Source organism: Balaenoptera acutorostrata, chromosome 15, assembly GCF_949987535.1.
Source record: "Balaenoptera acutorostrata chromosome 15, mBalAcu1.1, whole genome shotgun sequence".
Classification (NCBI taxonomy): domain Eukaryota; kingdom Metazoa; phylum Chordata; class Mammalia; order Artiodactyla; family Balaenopteridae; genus Balaenoptera; species Balaenoptera acutorostrata.
This window is the reverse complement of record NC_080078.1, coordinates 6,325,138-6,340,964: the sequence shown is the minus strand read 5'-3', so window position 1 is coordinate 6,340,964 and position 15,827 is coordinate 6,325,138. Positions and strand designations below refer to the sequence as shown.

Below are 15,827 nucleotides of genomic sequence, written 5' to 3'. Positions count from 1 at the left end.
CCTGGTGGTGCAGTGGTTAAGAATCCGCCTGCCAATGCAGGAGACACGGGTTCCAGCCCTGGTCCGGGAAGATCCCACACACTGCGGAGCAACTAAGCCCATGCGCCACAACTACTGAGCCTGTGCTCTAGAGCCCGCGAGACACAACTACTGAACCCACATGCCACAACTACTGAAGCCCACGTGCCTAGAGCCCATACTCTGTAACAAGAGAAGCCACCACAATGAGAAGCCCGCACACCACAACGAAGAGTAGCCCCTGCTCGCCACAACTAGAGAAAGCCCGTGTGCAGCACTGAAGACCCAATGCAGCCAAAAATAAATAAAATTTAAAAAGAAAAAAAAAATTCCTAATTTATCCCTCCCCACCCCGACCTTTCCTCTTTAGTAACCAAAAGTTTGTTTTCTATGTCTGTGAGTCTGCTTCTGTTTTGTAAATAATATTTGTATCATTTTTTTTTGATTCCACATATAAATGATATCATAGGATATTTGTCTTTCTCTCTCTGACTTACTTCACTTGGTATGATCATCTCTAGGTCCATCCTACCCAAGAAGTTTTTTTTTTTTAAGATTTATTTATTATTTGTTGATTTTATTTATTTTTGGCTGCATCGGGTCTTAGTTGCAGCACGCAGGATCTTCGCTGTGGCGTGCGGGCTTCTCTCTAGTTGTGGCATGCAGGTTTTCTCTCTCTACTTGTGGCTCATAGGCTCCAGGGCACGTGAGCTCTGTAGTTTGTGGCATGCAGTCTCTCTCGTTGAGGCGTGCAAGATCAGTAGTTGTGGTGCGTGGGCCCAGTTGCCCCACAGCATGTGGGATCTTAGTTCCCCAGCCAGGGACTGAACCCACATCCCCTGCATTGGAAGGCGGATTCTTTACCACTGGACCACCAGCAAAGTCCTCCAAGAAGTTTTAAAATTCCTAATGCTCAGGCTACACCCTAGTCCAATTTAATCAGAAACTCTGGTGCTGGGACCCAGTTTTTTTTTGTTTTTTGTTTTTGCCACACCACGTGGCTTGCAGGATCATAGTTCCCTGACTAGGGATTGAACCTGGGCCCACGGCAGTGAAAGTGCTGAGTCCTAACCACTGGACTGCCAGGCAATTCCCTGGGACCCAGTATTGTTTTTTAATAAATTTATTTATTTATTTATTTTTGGCTGTGTTGGGTCTTTGTTGTTGCACACGGGCGTTCTCTAGTTGCGGCGAGTGGGGGCTACTCTCCTTTGCGGTGCGCGGGCTTCTCATTGCGGTGGCTACTCTTGTTGTGGAGCACGGGCTCTAGGCGCGTGGGCTTCAGCAGTTGTGGCATGTGGGCTCAGTAGTTGTGGTTCGCAGGCTCTAGAGTGCAGGCTCAGTAGTTGTGGCACACGGGCTCAGTTGCTCCGCGGCATGTGGGATCTTCCCGGACCAGGGCTCGAACCCGTGTCCCCTGCATTGGCACGCGGATTCTCAACCACTGCGCCACCAAGGAAGCCCCCCAGTATTGTTTTTAAAGCTTCTTGGGTGATTTCAATGTGCATCCAAGGTAAATAAATATTGGTTTCAGTGTTTGCAAATGTGCAAATGAACAGATAGACTGTAGGGACACAGAAAAGGAGGATTTTCTGGGCTTAGATTTTTTCCCTCTCTTTTTATTTCCTCTCTTTTTTCCCCCTCTTCTTTTATTTCTTTTTATTTCTCTTTTTATTTCCTCTCTTATTTATTTCCTGGTAATTTTCCTCTTTGGGATCCTGATCCTCCCCACTTCGGCTTCAGGCTGAAACTACTATTTATAGAGCCATCAGCCTCAAACAATGTTCAGTCTGCTCCTCTCATTACTTTTTCCACTGATATTAGATGCTCAGTTCCTTACTGTTTCCCTGACCAAACTAGAGTTTCTCCTTCTGTGCTCCCCTAGAAATTCTCTTCACTGCTTCAGCCATTTGGTTTGTAACTGAGATATTTACATGTACCTCTTGTCCTCCTCCATACCTAATAACATTTCAAGGAAGATGGTCAATTTTTGTGTGACATAGCCTCATATGTTTTTGTAATATGCCCTGTAATATTTAGAGCAGTTCTATGCAATCAGGAGAGAATACATAATTATTTCACGAATTTGCTGCATTCTATTCATCATGAATTTCTTTATGTTGATGAAAGGATGAATGCACACTGAAGGTTTTCTCACATCTCTTACATTTGTAGGGTTTTTCTCCTGCATGAATTGTCTGGTGTTGAACAAGAAGAGAACTCTGGCTGAAGGCTTTGTCACAATCATCACATTTACATGGTTTCTCTCCAGTATGAGTTCTCTGTTGTCCTACATGAGCTGAGCGGTCACGAAAGGCTTTCCCACATTCATTACATTTGTAAGGTTTCTCCCCAGTGTGGGTTCCTTGATGTTGAATAAGAGCTGAACAGTAACTGAAGGCCTTCCCACATTCACTACATTCATACGGCTTTTCCCGTGTGAGTTCTCTGATGTTGAGTAAGGCCTGATCTGTCACTATAGGCTTTCCCACACTCTTTACATCCGTAGGGTTTTTCTCCAGTATGCCCTTTGATGTTGAATAAGGGATGAGGTGTCATTGAAAGCTTTCCCACACTCCTTGCATTTATAGGATTTCTCTCCGGTATGTATTCTGTGACGTTGGATAAGGTACGTGCTTTGGTTGAACGCCTTCCCACATTCGTTGCACTCACAGGGCTTTTCTCTGGTATGAATGATATGATGTTGAATAAGGGCTGAACGATGACTGAAAGCTTTTCCACATTCATGACACTCGTAGGCTTTCTCTCCAGTGTGGATTCTCTGATGCTGGATAAGTGACAAGCTCCAGCTGAAGGCCTTTCCACATTCAGAACATACATAGATAGAGCTTCTCTCCTGTATGAATCCTCTGGTGTAGGATAAATCCTCTGGTGAGTAGTAACTGAAGGACTTGCCACACTCACTGCACTTCCAAGGCTTTTTCACTGAGTAAACTTTCTGATGTTTAATTGTGTTTGAACCTTCCCTGATTTCATTACGATCCTCCATAGTGTATCTCTTGAGTTTAATTATGACTTGCCATTTTCCCTGCTGCCTTTGTAATGTGCCTCCACATTCCCAGGCTTTTATCGATCTGAAGTTCCAGGAATCATCCTTTGTAAGTCTTATTATCAGCTCCCTTTCAGATGATACTTCTTCACAAACTTCCTGCTTTGAAAGGGACACTTTCATTTCAGGGACAGATTCAGAATCTGAAATAAATAAAAAGTACAAATGTTTGTGTCCTCCATGCCGAGAGAAAAAAAACTGCTGAGGTGGCAAGAAGTTAAAGAAAATTAAAATGATGTCTATTAAAAATGTTTATTTGAATGTTCTCAGAAAAAGCCTCATGGCAATGGCAGATGACAAAGTTTCAGTGAATAATAGAGATGGGAGAATGATGCATATGAGGCACAATAAAAGGTCAGACATGAGGATGCTCCACCTGAGAAAATGTACAACTGAACAGACTAACCAGGGAAGAGGATAAGCAGACAGGATGAGAATAAATGTTAACATTAAAATAACTGAGGAAGTGGAAGGAGGGATGAAAACACAGGTGGAGATTGGGCAGCTTTGAAAAAGTACTGGACAGAAAAATCACTTATAATAATATCACATGGAGACAACTACTTTTGATTTTTTAAATCATCATCTCTAGTCCTTTTAAGATTTTTTTTTTGACGTGGACCATTTTTATTTATTTGTTTGTTTATTTATTTTTATAAATTTACTTTATTTATTTATTTTTGGCTGCATTGGGTCTTTGTTGCTGTGCACGGGCTTTCTCTAGTTACAGCAAGCGGGGGCTACTCTTTGTTGTGGTGCACAGGCTTCTCATTGTGGTGGCTTCTCTTGTTGCAGAGCATGGGCTCTGCTGTAGGCACATGGGCTTCAGTAGTTGTGGCACGCAGGCTCAGTAGTTGTGGCGCACGGGCTTAGTTGCTCCAAGGCATGTGGGATCTTCCCAGCCCAGGGATCGAACCCACACCCCCTGCATTGGAAGGCGAAGTCTTAACCACTAGACCACCGGGGAAGTCCCTCGTCCTTTTTTAAAGACAGATTTTTGTTTGTTTAGTATTTGCTTTACATATGATTTTGTGTCTCCACTAACCACTGCCCCCTTCCTCCCTCCTTTCCTTCCCTTCCTTCCTTTTTCCTTTCTTCCTCCCTTCCTTCTTTCCTCTCCATCTCTCTCTCCTTTCTTTTTTCCTCCCTTTTTTGTCAGAGCCAAATTTCTCAAACAGATTTTGGACATTGTCTCATTACGCACCTGCTCCTGACTCACCGCAGTCTGGCTTCTCTCCCCATCACTCAGTTGAAACTGCTCTCATTGAAGTCACTAACCATTTATGTCACCTAAATCCAGTGGATCTTTTTCATTCGTAGTTCACCTGGGCCTCTCAACAGCACTTGACAGTGCTGACCATGCCTTCCTCCTAACAACATTCTCCTGCTGCTGTTTTTCCCCATCTTTATTCAGATATAATTAACATATATTCTCTCTTGACTTCTGTGATTCTAAGCTCTCCAGCTTTTTCTCCTGATCCCTATTTATTTAGAACTTTTCCTGCTGTTTCTTCTTCTGAAATGTTGATGCTTCTTAGTGTTTTGTCTTAGGCCCCCCTCTTTGGCCCCTGCCCTCTCCCATTGCCTTCTTTAAAGACATCATCCATTCCATGGCATTAACTGCTTTTTTTATTGAAATATATTTGACATATAACATTTTGTAAATTTATTTCATTTTTTAAAAGTTTTTTTGATGTAGACCATTTTTTTAAAAAGTCTTTATTGAATTTGTTACAATATTGCTTCTGTTTTATGTTTTGGTTTTTTGGCCGTGAGGCATGTGGGATCTTAGCTCCCCGATCAGGGATCAAACCCATACCCCCTGAATTGGAAGGCGAAGTCTCAACCACTGGACCACCAGGGAAGCCCCAACATTTTATAAATTTAAAGTATACAACATGGTGATTTGACACATGTATTTATTGTAATCTGATTGCCACTGTAGCAATAGTTAGCACTTCTATCATTGTCATGTAATTATTTCTTTTTTGTGTTAAAGAGAGTTCTTCAAGCAGAAAATATCTGATACCAGTCAGAAACTTGGACCTAAACTAGGGGTCAGTAAATTATGGCCCACAGGCCAAATCTGGCCACTCCCATTTATTTACATATTGTTTATGGCTGCCTTCATGCTACAATGGCAGAGTTAAGTAGTTGCAACAGAGACTATATGGCGCACAAAGCAGAAAATATTTACTATCTAGTCCTTCACAGAAAAAGTCTGCCAACTCTTGATCTATATTTTAAAAAATGAGGGGTGTTGGGAATGGCATAAATGAAAATAAATATAAAAGTCATTTTTTCTTTTTTTTGTTGACAGCTGTGTTTTTTAAAATTTTTATTGGAATATAGTTGATTTACAATGCTGTGGTAGTTTCTGCTGTATAGCAAAGTGAATCAGTTATACATTTTTTCTTATTTTTAATTGCTGTAAGAGACAATTGACTGTCTTAAAGAAAAATAGTAGAAATGTATTGTGGTTTTACAGCATCTGCAAAGGTAAAATGCATGACAACAACACAAAAGATGGGAGGGAGGAATTAGAAGTTTACCAGAGTAAGGTTCCTCATACTATACATGAAGTGGTATAATATTCTTTAAAGGTATACTGTTATTAAATAAAGAAGGATATTGGCAACTGTTGTATAACCATTTAAAATTTTTTTAAATATTTAATGGTAAGTTAATAGTGGAGATAAAATGGAATAATAAAAAATAATAAAAAACAGGCAGAAACAGATAAAAATGAACAAGGAAAAGATGGAGGGACTTCCCTGGTGGTGCAGTGGTTAAGAATCCACTTGCCAGATATTGGACAGTCTTCAGCCACTAGTCTGTCTCCATTCAGCACCAGGAAGCTCACACTGGAGAAAGACGCTACAAGTGCAGCCACTGTGCTCTTGGCTTTTTAACATAATAACAGATGAAAGCTCTGGAGATTAGCCCCTGTGAGGGAGATACCCCCCAGAAACTGCATCTCATACATCCAGTCATGCTCACTAGGGAGATTCGCAGTAAGGGCCAGGTTCGTGGGAAACTCTGGTGAACTCAGTTGCACTTTCAGACCTGCCTGGGGCTGTGACTGGAGTTCTGTCACTGACCATGTGTATTACAGTAGCCACCCTCCTGCTATTAGCTGGCAGGGAGTATGGTCACTATAGTTAATAATACTGTATTGCATGTTTGAAACTTGCTAAGAGAGTAAATCACAAAAGTTCTCAACACAAAAACTTTTTTAACTATGAGGACAATGTGAAGTAGACCTATTGTGGGGATCATTTTGCAATATAAACAAATACTGAATCATTATGTCGTACATCTGAAACTAATAAGTATTATGTGTTATTTATTAAAAAAAAAAAAAAGGAATCTGCCTGCCAATGCAGGGGACACAGGTTCGATCTCTGGTGCAGGAAGATCCCACATGCTTTGGAGCAACTAAACCTGTGCACCGCAGCTACTGAGCCTGCACTCTAGAGCCTGCGAGCCACAACTACTGAGCCCGCATTCCACTACTACTGAAGCCTGTGCACTCTAGGGCCCGCATGCCGCAACTACTGAGCCTGCGTGCTGCAACTACTGAAGCCTGCGTGCCTAGAGCCCATGCTCCACAACAAGAGAAGCCACCGCAATGAGAAGCCCACGCACCACAAGCAAGAGTAGCCCCTGCTCGCCTCAACTAGAGAAAGCCCGCGCACAGCAACGAACACCCAACGCACCAAAAAAAAAAAAAAAAAAAAAAAAAAGATGGAGCAAAAACATAACAACTAGCTGTATGGGGAATTTAAATAAGACCATAACGATAATTACTTTAAATGTAAATGGTCTATACATACCAACTGAAAATCACAGAGATTGTCAGAATGGATTTAAAAACCAGACCCAATTATACGCTGCCCAAAAGAAACTCACTCTAAATAGTTAAACAAAAAGAACAGGAAAATATAGTATGTGAACACTAATTGAAAGGAAACTAGAGTGGCCATATTCATATAGGACAAAGTAAATTTCCAAAACAAGGAATATTACCAAGGTCAAAAAGGGACATTGTATAATGATAAAGGGGTCCATTCACCAAGAAAACATAACAATTCTTTTTTTTTAACATATACATGTGTCTATTCTTTTTCAAATTCTTTTCCCATTTAGGTTGTTACATAATATTGAGCAGAGTTCCCTGTGCTATACAGTAGGTCATTGTTGGTTATCCATTTTAAAAGTAGCAGTGTGTACAAGGACTTAACAATTCTTAATGAGTATGTACCTAACAGGAGTTTCAGAATACATCAAGAAAAACTGATAGAACTAAAAGGATAAATAGATAACCCACAACTATAGTTAGAAAATGCAACACTCCTGTCAGTAATCAATAGAAGCCAATAGACAGGAAATCAGTAAAGATACAGAAGACCTGAATAATACTCTCAACCAACCTGACTTAATTAACATTTATTTTCAAGTACATATGGAACATTCATCAAGACTACATTATGGATAATACTACAAAGCTCAAAAATTTAAAAGAACTGAAATCATACATAGTATCTCTGACCACAACAGAATCACTACAAAATTGAAAACAGAAATTTATTGAAAATTACCTAGAATTTGGGAAATTTGTAAATAATTCATGAGTCAAAGAATAAATCACAAGTGGAAACAGAAATTATTTTGAATTGAATGGAAATGAAAACACCACATATCAAAATTGTGGAATGCAGCTAAACTCAAAGGAAATTTATAGCATTACGTGTTCATATAAGAAGAGAAGAAAGATCTTATACCAATGATCACTTTGAGAAACTAAAAAAGGAGAGCAAATTAGAGGAGAAAAATAATAAAGTTAAGTGCTTAGTGAATAAAATTGAAAACAGAAAACAACAGAATCAATGAAATCAAAATCTGGTTCTTGGAAAAGAACAACAAAATTGTTAAACTCCTAGGAAGACCAACAAAACTAAAACAGAGAAGATAGAGATTACCAATACCAGGAATGAAAGATGGGAAATCATTACCAGAGCTAGTTCAAGAATAGATAATTTGAATGATCCTATAACTAGCAAGGGACCTGGATTCAAGGTTAAAAACTTTCCAATAAAGCAAATTCAAGACCCAGATGGCTTTACTTGATTGAGCTTTTGGTGTCATATCTAATAAAATTTTGCCTTATAAAAAGTCATAAAGGGGACTTCCCTGGTGGCGCAGTGGTTAAGAATCCACCTGCCAATGCAGGGGACACGGGTTCCAGCCCTAGTCCGGGAAGATCCCACATGCTGCGGAGCAACTAAGCCCGTGAGCCACAACTACTGAGCCTGCGCTCTAGAGCCTGTGAGCCAAAACTACTGAGCCAGTGTGACACAACTACTGAAAGCCCACGTGCCTAGAGCCCAAGCTCCGCAACAAGAGAAGCCACCGCAATGAGATGCCCGCACACTGCAACGAAGAGTAGCCCCTGCTCACTGCAACTAGAGAAAGCCCGCGCACAGCAACGAATACCCAACGCAGCCAAAAATAAATAAATAAAATAAATAAATTTATTTTAAAAAGAGGTCATAAAGACTGTCACTAATGTTTCTTATAGAAGTTTTATAGTTTTAAGTTTTATACTTAGGTCTGTGATCCATTTGATTACTTACTATATACGGTGGGAGATATGGATTGAAGTTCTTTTTTTTCTTTTTTTTTTTTTGCATGTGGATGTACAATTGTTCCAGCACCATTTATTGAAAAGATTCTCCTTTTAACATTGAATTGCTTTTGCATCTTGGTCAGAAATTAACTGACCATATATATGTGGGTCTATTTCTGGACTATCTGTTCTGTTCCAATGATTTACCTCTATCCTTTCACCAATACCACCTCGTTTTAATTACTACAGCTTTATAAGTCTTAAAATCAATATATAATGAAGCTGTCCCTTTTTAGTTCCACATATGGTGAACTTTTACTTGCCAAAAGAGAAAACAAACCCAATTATGAGCTCAAAGTGACCAGGGATCCCCTAGGGGCTCAGGGCTCTCTGGATCTTAAGCAAAACTATGGCATTTAGATGCCATTAGTTATAGAAGAAGCTTATGTCCCAGTAAGCAGTATGCATGAAATAACTTCCTTAGCCCAAAATACTAGGCTCCCACAATTCTCCACTTTCATATCCATGCCCATTTACCTTTGGGCAGAATTCAGCTGGGCAGAATTCAGCTGTTCCTCCTCCACATGGGTGAAGTTCATTTCCTCATCCTTGACTGTTGTCAGTTCCTGGAAGAATAAGCACATTCTTGTAGGACTTGGTAATCCTTGAGGGAAGAGAACAATCTAGAACACGAAGTGTATTTTAATCTGAAGGTTAAAGCTTATTTTAACCATTTTAATGGAATATTCTAAATTTTCTAAGTACTAGTCTGTGATAGGGAAAATAATAATAACTAACATCTATAATTTATTTTCCACGTACTAAGTCCTTTGAACTACCTCTTGTAATAACTATATTAGGTAAGCACTATCGTTGACATTATTTACAGATGTAAGGATCAGATCTGAGATTTGGACCCAGGCATTCTGACTCCAAAGCTATACTCTTTTTTTTTAACTTATTTTTTATACAATTTTTAGAGGTTACTTTCCATTTACAGTTATTACAAAATATTGGCTATACTCCCTATGTTGTACAACACATTCTTGAGCCTATTTTACACCCAGTAGTTTGTACTTCCCACTCCCCCACGGGTATACTGCCCCTCCCCTGCCACTGGTAACCACTAGTTTATTCTCTACATCTGTGTGTCTGCAAAGCTATACCCCTTTTTTTTTCTTTTTGGCCTAGACGCACGGCTTGTGGGATCTTAGTTCCCTAACCAGGGATTGAACCCAGGCCCTAGCAGTGAAAGCACCGAGTCCTAACCACTGGACCTCCAGGGAATTCCCCTGCAAAGCTATACTCTTAATTATGCTCTTCTGTCTCTTACATATATTACTAAATAAATTGAATATAAAGTAACCATTGAATGACAACCAAATGTTAGTTACTAATAATGTTATAGATGGGATAAGTCTCAGAAATGTAATTTATACTGATTCCTGGAATGTTCTGAGATTTTATAGAAATTCAGCTTGATATACTGAATAGTCATGCTACTCTAATAGATGCTTCTTCTTTCTCTGTACTTAGGGTCATGACTTCTAGTTCTCCTTTAGTAATTAAAGTTGCTCTGAATGAGTGGATTTATTGACTTGAAATTGAAAATGATCAACTGTTCTAATATTCATACTCTTATGTTATATTGACAGTCACGCAACTGTACTTTGTTGACCAAAATTAATTGGAGAATGCTTTCTGGGAAAGTCAGTCAATAGAATAGATTATCACCTGTAACTCACAGGATTATTAATTTAAAATCAATGAAGTAATGTTTGAAAAGTGGCTCTAAATATTGGAGTTCCCCAGAGCCAGCCCTTAGGCGTCTACTCTTTCATCTGCTCTTACATTCCTATAAACAATCTGCTAATTCTCCCATCTTTAAAAAAAATACCAACCTACTGGTTTTACTATTCCCTCCAGCTATCACCCTACTTCTCTCCTTTAGAGTAAAACTCTCCAAAATAGCTGTCTGTAGTCCCTGGCTCCAATTTTTCTCTTCCTATTTTCTTCTGAAACCATTCCAATCAGGCTTTCACTCCTACCACTCCCTGAAATTGTTCTTGGCAGTCACCAATGAACTCCCTATTTTTAAATCCAATTGTCAATCCTCAGGCTTCATCTTACTTGACTTAGCAGCAGCATTTAACACAGCTGATTACCCCCTGCTCCTTGAAACCCTTTCTTCAACTGGTTACCAGGATGCCACACTTTTGGCTTCCCCTTGCCTCACTGGCTACATCATCTCAGTCTCCTTTGCTGGCTCCACTTCCCCTGACCTGGAAGTGTTGGAAGCTATAGGCCTCAGTAATAAGATCTCACTTCTTTTCCATCTATACTTATTCCCTTAGTGATCACAGTTTCATAGTTTAAAGTACCATTCACACAGATTACTCCCAAATTTAAAGTTCTGCCTGGAGTTCTCCCCAGAGCTTTGAGTTTCCAAGGAGAATTCACTTTCATTCAGTCCTCCAGATGGGATTTCCATGAACCTCTGAAGCAAGATGAAAGAAAGAAATGAGGACACACTATGAACACCAAGCTGAGATTTCACGGGAGGGAGATTAAACTCAAACTTGCCTGGAACTCAACAGGAAGGGGCTCTACGGTAGGCTCCACTTCTTCTGTGCTCTGTTTTTGGGGCAGAGAAGCATCCTCAGTAGTCACAGCTGGAAGGAGCAGGAAAAAAGCCATGAAGGAGATAAACTATATCTTCCCATTTCCAAATTCACTAGGACAAAAGCTATCACAAGACAGATGAATTATATACATAAGGCCTACTCTACTTAACTCAAAAAGCTCAGAGTAAAAAAAAAAAAAAAAAAAAAAAGCTCAGAGTAAGACAATAACATGAAAGTGCTTTGACCAGAAAGTTAAACTCATGGACCCATAATATCTCAACCTTTTGGAACAATCTAATGGGCGTGGAAGAGTATGACCTGTTCTTTATCACAAAAGCAAGCACTATGGAATAGTCTCCCTTCCATGGATTCAGCGGCTAGGGAATGTGGATGAGAACAGAAATGCGGAAAGAGGAAGATGAGACCGGGGGATGTTATACAAGGAGCCTACTTATGGATTTCCAAACATGGTACCTTACTGAGTTTCTCTACTTTGGGGCCTTCTCCTGACATGTGTCTGCTTCCCTTTTCTTTCATGCGGAGGCAACTAACCTTTTTATTCTCATCAAGGGTATTTCCTCCACTTGTCCCCACCTTCAACTCCATGTTTATTTCTGTAATTCTTACCTTTCCTTCAACTTCAATAGTCAGATAATCCATGATCAGCTTCTCTTTGTTGTCCTGTTATTGCTATGACTTCCTCCTTATTCACTGTTTTAGATGAGATAAACACGGACTTTTCAGCAATATATAGTCTGCTTCTTTGTATATCATTCAGCTCTACCTGAAAGCTCTGGAGAGAGATTTTGGGGTAGGCCTGCCCCCCTGTGGAATTGATTCCTACTCTCTGGGGCATCTCCCTTTACCTCTACTCCTAGGAGGCTTATTATTTTGCTTAGCACCCTTATAATTTAGCCTAAATCAACCTTCACAGCTGGAAGACCCTCCTCTGGAGTACTAAGGTCAGTCACTGGATTCCACACCGAGGCAAAAACAGGAGAGCACCGGGGCAGTGAGCTGTGAGCTTCAGTCACACACCTGGTTCCAGAGGGTGCACAAACTCTCATGAGACCCTCAAGCACAGAAGTGGCCATTAGCTGGCCTGTGAATAATGTAGCAGTAACTGCAAGCAGGGCTCCCACAGTTGCCTTATCTTTCCCTATTCATTAACACCAGGCAATTGATAGATGGGGCCCTTCCTTACGCATTAAGACCCTGAAAATATACAGGCCGGGATTCCCTTCCACGTTGAGTCGAACCCCAAATACAGGCAGGCCCAAAACCTCTGATAGAGCAAAGCACAGAAGGGGAATGAGTAAGACACGGACCCCATTCTTTTCTTTCTGTCCCCAAAGTTCAGAACCTTAAGAATCTAGGTGGAGTGAGAAGATCTAAAGCTAACACCAACGAGAGGCACTCGCGCTCTCCACACCTCGGAAGCCGAGCCCTCAGGCCTCCGCTCTCCCCTTCCTAGAATCCCTCGGTGTGCCACGCCCCCTTCAGGCTCCCGGACTCCATTTCCCAGAGCGCTTAGCGGCAACCTGGCTTCCGGGACTCCCCTTCGCTCAGAGCAAGGCTCCCGAAGCCGGCTAGCTACCCAGCCGGAAATACCCCAAAGGAGCGCACGGAGCTCCCGCGGTTGGGACCGGGACGCAGGCAGGGCCCAGCCCTGACCCTGCCGAGGCCGGAACCTGAGAGCCCGGCCCGGGCTGCGGCGGGAGGTATTAGAGCCGCGCGCCCGACGGGCGGGTCGTGGAGATCCGCGCCTCTAACCCGGTTGTCTCTTACCCCCGGACGCGCTGCGGACCCGGCTCCGGCCCCAGGGCTAGACTTCCGCCGGGCTGCGCTCTGGGAGGGGCGGGAGGGGCGGACACAGTCGCCTTCCGGACCCACGGAGCTACGGGGAGACAAAAGGCTCGAGCCCGAGGCTCCGTCTGGAGTCGCATCTGCGCACTTGGAGGCGACCGCGCCCGGTCGGGGGTCCCGGCGGAAGGACTCCACTTCCCAGAGGACTCGGGGACACCGGTGCCTGTCCTGGGAGCGCCTGCAGAGCGAGGGGAGAGAACTGCGGGCCTTTCCTGTCGGCCTCGAAATGGAGATCATTTCTCACCTGATAGGTCTCTTTTCTGAATAAACTGAGAAGCTGTTGTATAAAAACTCAGAGTGATTTGAGTGTCTGATTATTCGTTGGGAGTGGGCGATGGGGACCTGTGACACACAGTCTTTTTCCTAGTATTTCTCATTCTTTCTTATAATAAAGCCTCAAATCTGGACACCGAGCGCTAGTGCTGATTTTGTTGAAAGCATTTTGGCTGATTTAAAAAGCATCGTCACAGGTGAGCAGCCGTTGTCCTGATAGGAGAGATATAAAAAAAAGAAGCATGGTTAGGAATGAGTTCACAAGGAAAGTTAGATGTGAGAAAGAAGCAAGTAGGGAGGTTGGCTCTGAAGTGGAGGATTGTGCGGACCTAGGAACGTTAGTACTGTACTGGGAGGGCCGCTCCCTGGAGCCAAAGATCAACCAAGATAAAAGATACTTCTTCCCACAGTGTCAGAAACACTCGGGGCTTTAGCTTCTAGTTCCTCACAGAAATCCAGGGAAACCCGTCGCATTTCTTTCTTTTTTTAAAAAATAAATTTATTTATTTTTATTTTTGGCTGCGTTGGGTCTTTGTTGCTGCGCGTGGGCTAAGCAGCGAGCGGGGGCTACTCTTCGTTGTGGTGCCCGGGCTTCTTATTGGGTGGCTTCTCTTGTTGCAGAGCACGGGCTCTAGGCGCGGGCTTCAGTAGTTGTGGCACTCAGGCTCAGTAGTTGTGGCGCACAGGCTTAGTTGCTTTGCGGCATGTGGGATCTTCCCGGACCAGGGCTCGAACCCGTGTCCCCTGCATTGACAGGCGGATTCTTAACCACTGCGCCACCAGGGAAGCCTAAATCCATTGTATTTCAATTGCCTTTCTAGTCCAAATTACCATAGTCACCTGAACAGTCTCCACATCTAATCTTGCCTTTCTTCAATCCGTGCTATTCAAAGCAGGCTAGATGAAGATTTAAAAGTTAAATCTGTTTATGTCACTCTTCCCAGAACACTTCAGTGGCTCCCTCTGCCCTGGAGAAAGGTGTAAACTTCTTAACACAGTTTATAAAACCCTGCATAATCTGGCTCTGCCAATCCTGAATTATCTGTGGCTACCTTCCTACCTTTCTCCATACTCAGGTCACATGGGCTTTTTAGTATCCCACATCCCAAACTTTTGCTCTCCCTTAGTCTGCACATTCTGTTTAGAACATCTCCCTCTAGTCACCCTTCAGATTTCAGTTCAAATGTCACTTCTTCAGAGAAGCCCTCCCTTCCCCTTCCTTCCCTTTAATTCAAATTAATTCTCTTGCAGAACCCTGTTCTTTCTCTCCATAGAATTGCCACAATTTATAATCATACTTTTTTTTCCTGTTATTTAATGTACACAGACACACCAGAATGGGTGTCAACAGCTTGGAAGAAAATCCCAGAGACAATAGTGGAACATACTTAAGAATTGCTTTATTACAATATTCTTGGTGACAAGGAAAATGATACTGGGTGAAAAACACATGGGCACAGACAACACTGAGTGGAAAAATGATTCAGAATAGGATTCAGAGTGTGAAGAGTTTAACAATACCTTAACCATTTTATTTTCCTCTTTATGTGAGTACAAGAGTCATATCATTTTAAATGTTTGATTAAAATTATGTCTAAGTAAGTCTAAAAGGGATCTATTAATAACATGAAATAAAAGGTCAAAGTGATAATAAAATATTATGTCATAATTTAGTTGGCAGTGTTTTTTCTTTATTGGTGGCACAAAAAATAATGGTGCATTTTATAATTCCATGGTGTCTTAGAATCCATGGAATACTCCAGGTTGTTTACTACTGACTTTGTGAACTGTAAAATGAAAAATTCTGAAATAAATCATCTCTAGTACCTCTTCTTGTTCTGTTGTTTGGTGCTTCTCTGTGTTAAGGCCTGGATCTCAATGCTGATGGTGGTCAAAGTCAGGGGACTTGGCTCTGCTTGTTAAATGCCATTATTCCTTTTTTTAAAAAATTGTGATCTTTTTAAAATTGAAGTATAGTTGATTTACAATGTTGTGTTAGTTTCAGGTGTACAGCAAAGTGATTCAGTTATATATATATCTTTAACACTTAAGTAAATTTTAATGGTGTGGTAAATTGGCAAAGAAAATTTTTATACCAGTTGGATGAAATACAGTGTAACCATTAATAATATGCAGTATCCACTCCTAGGTATATATCCCAGAGAAATAAAAAATATGCCCACATAACATCTTATAGTATGTGAATGTCCATAGCAGCATTATTCACAGTAGCCAAAAACTGGAAACAACCCAAATGTCCATCAACTGATGAATATATATATAAAATGAGGTCCATCCATACAATGGAATATTATTAAGCAATGAGAAGGAATGAAGTAGTGACACA

General features: G+C 41.4%; 1 protein-coding gene and 1 long non-coding RNA gene across 3 annotated transcripts in view; both read right to left on the bottom strand.

Moving 5' to 3' along the window:
* LOC114238453 (zinc finger protein 789-like) overlaps positions 1 to 11,212 on the bottom strand; it is a 30,613-nt gene extending 19,401 nt beyond the window's left edge. For both annotated transcript variants that reach the window (XM_057528935.1, XM_057528936.1), the window contains exons 1-3: positions 11,099 to 11,212; positions 9,255 to 9,343; positions 2,186 to 3,231 (exon numbers count right to left, since the gene is read on the bottom strand). In XM_057528935.1, the coding sequence (XP_057384918.1) occupies positions 2,186 to 2,266 (81 nt within the window). In that variant the 5' untranslated portion in view covers positions 2,267 to 3,231; positions 9,255 to 9,343; positions 11,099 to 11,212. The remainder of the gene's footprint in view (positions 1 to 2,185; positions 3,232 to 9,254; positions 9,344 to 11,098) is intronic.
* An 87-nt stretch (positions 11,213 to 11,299) lies between these two features.
* LOC130704861 (uncharacterized) lies at positions 11,300 to 13,272 on the bottom strand. Its single transcript, XR_009005376.1, has 3 exons — positions 13,130 to 13,272; positions 11,969 to 12,052; positions 11,300 to 11,389 (listed from the first exon to the last, which is right to left on the bottom strand). It is a non-coding gene; the product is annotated as an uncharacterized LOC130704861 (long non-coding RNA).
* Positions 13,273 to 15,827: the final 2,555 nt, after the last annotated feature.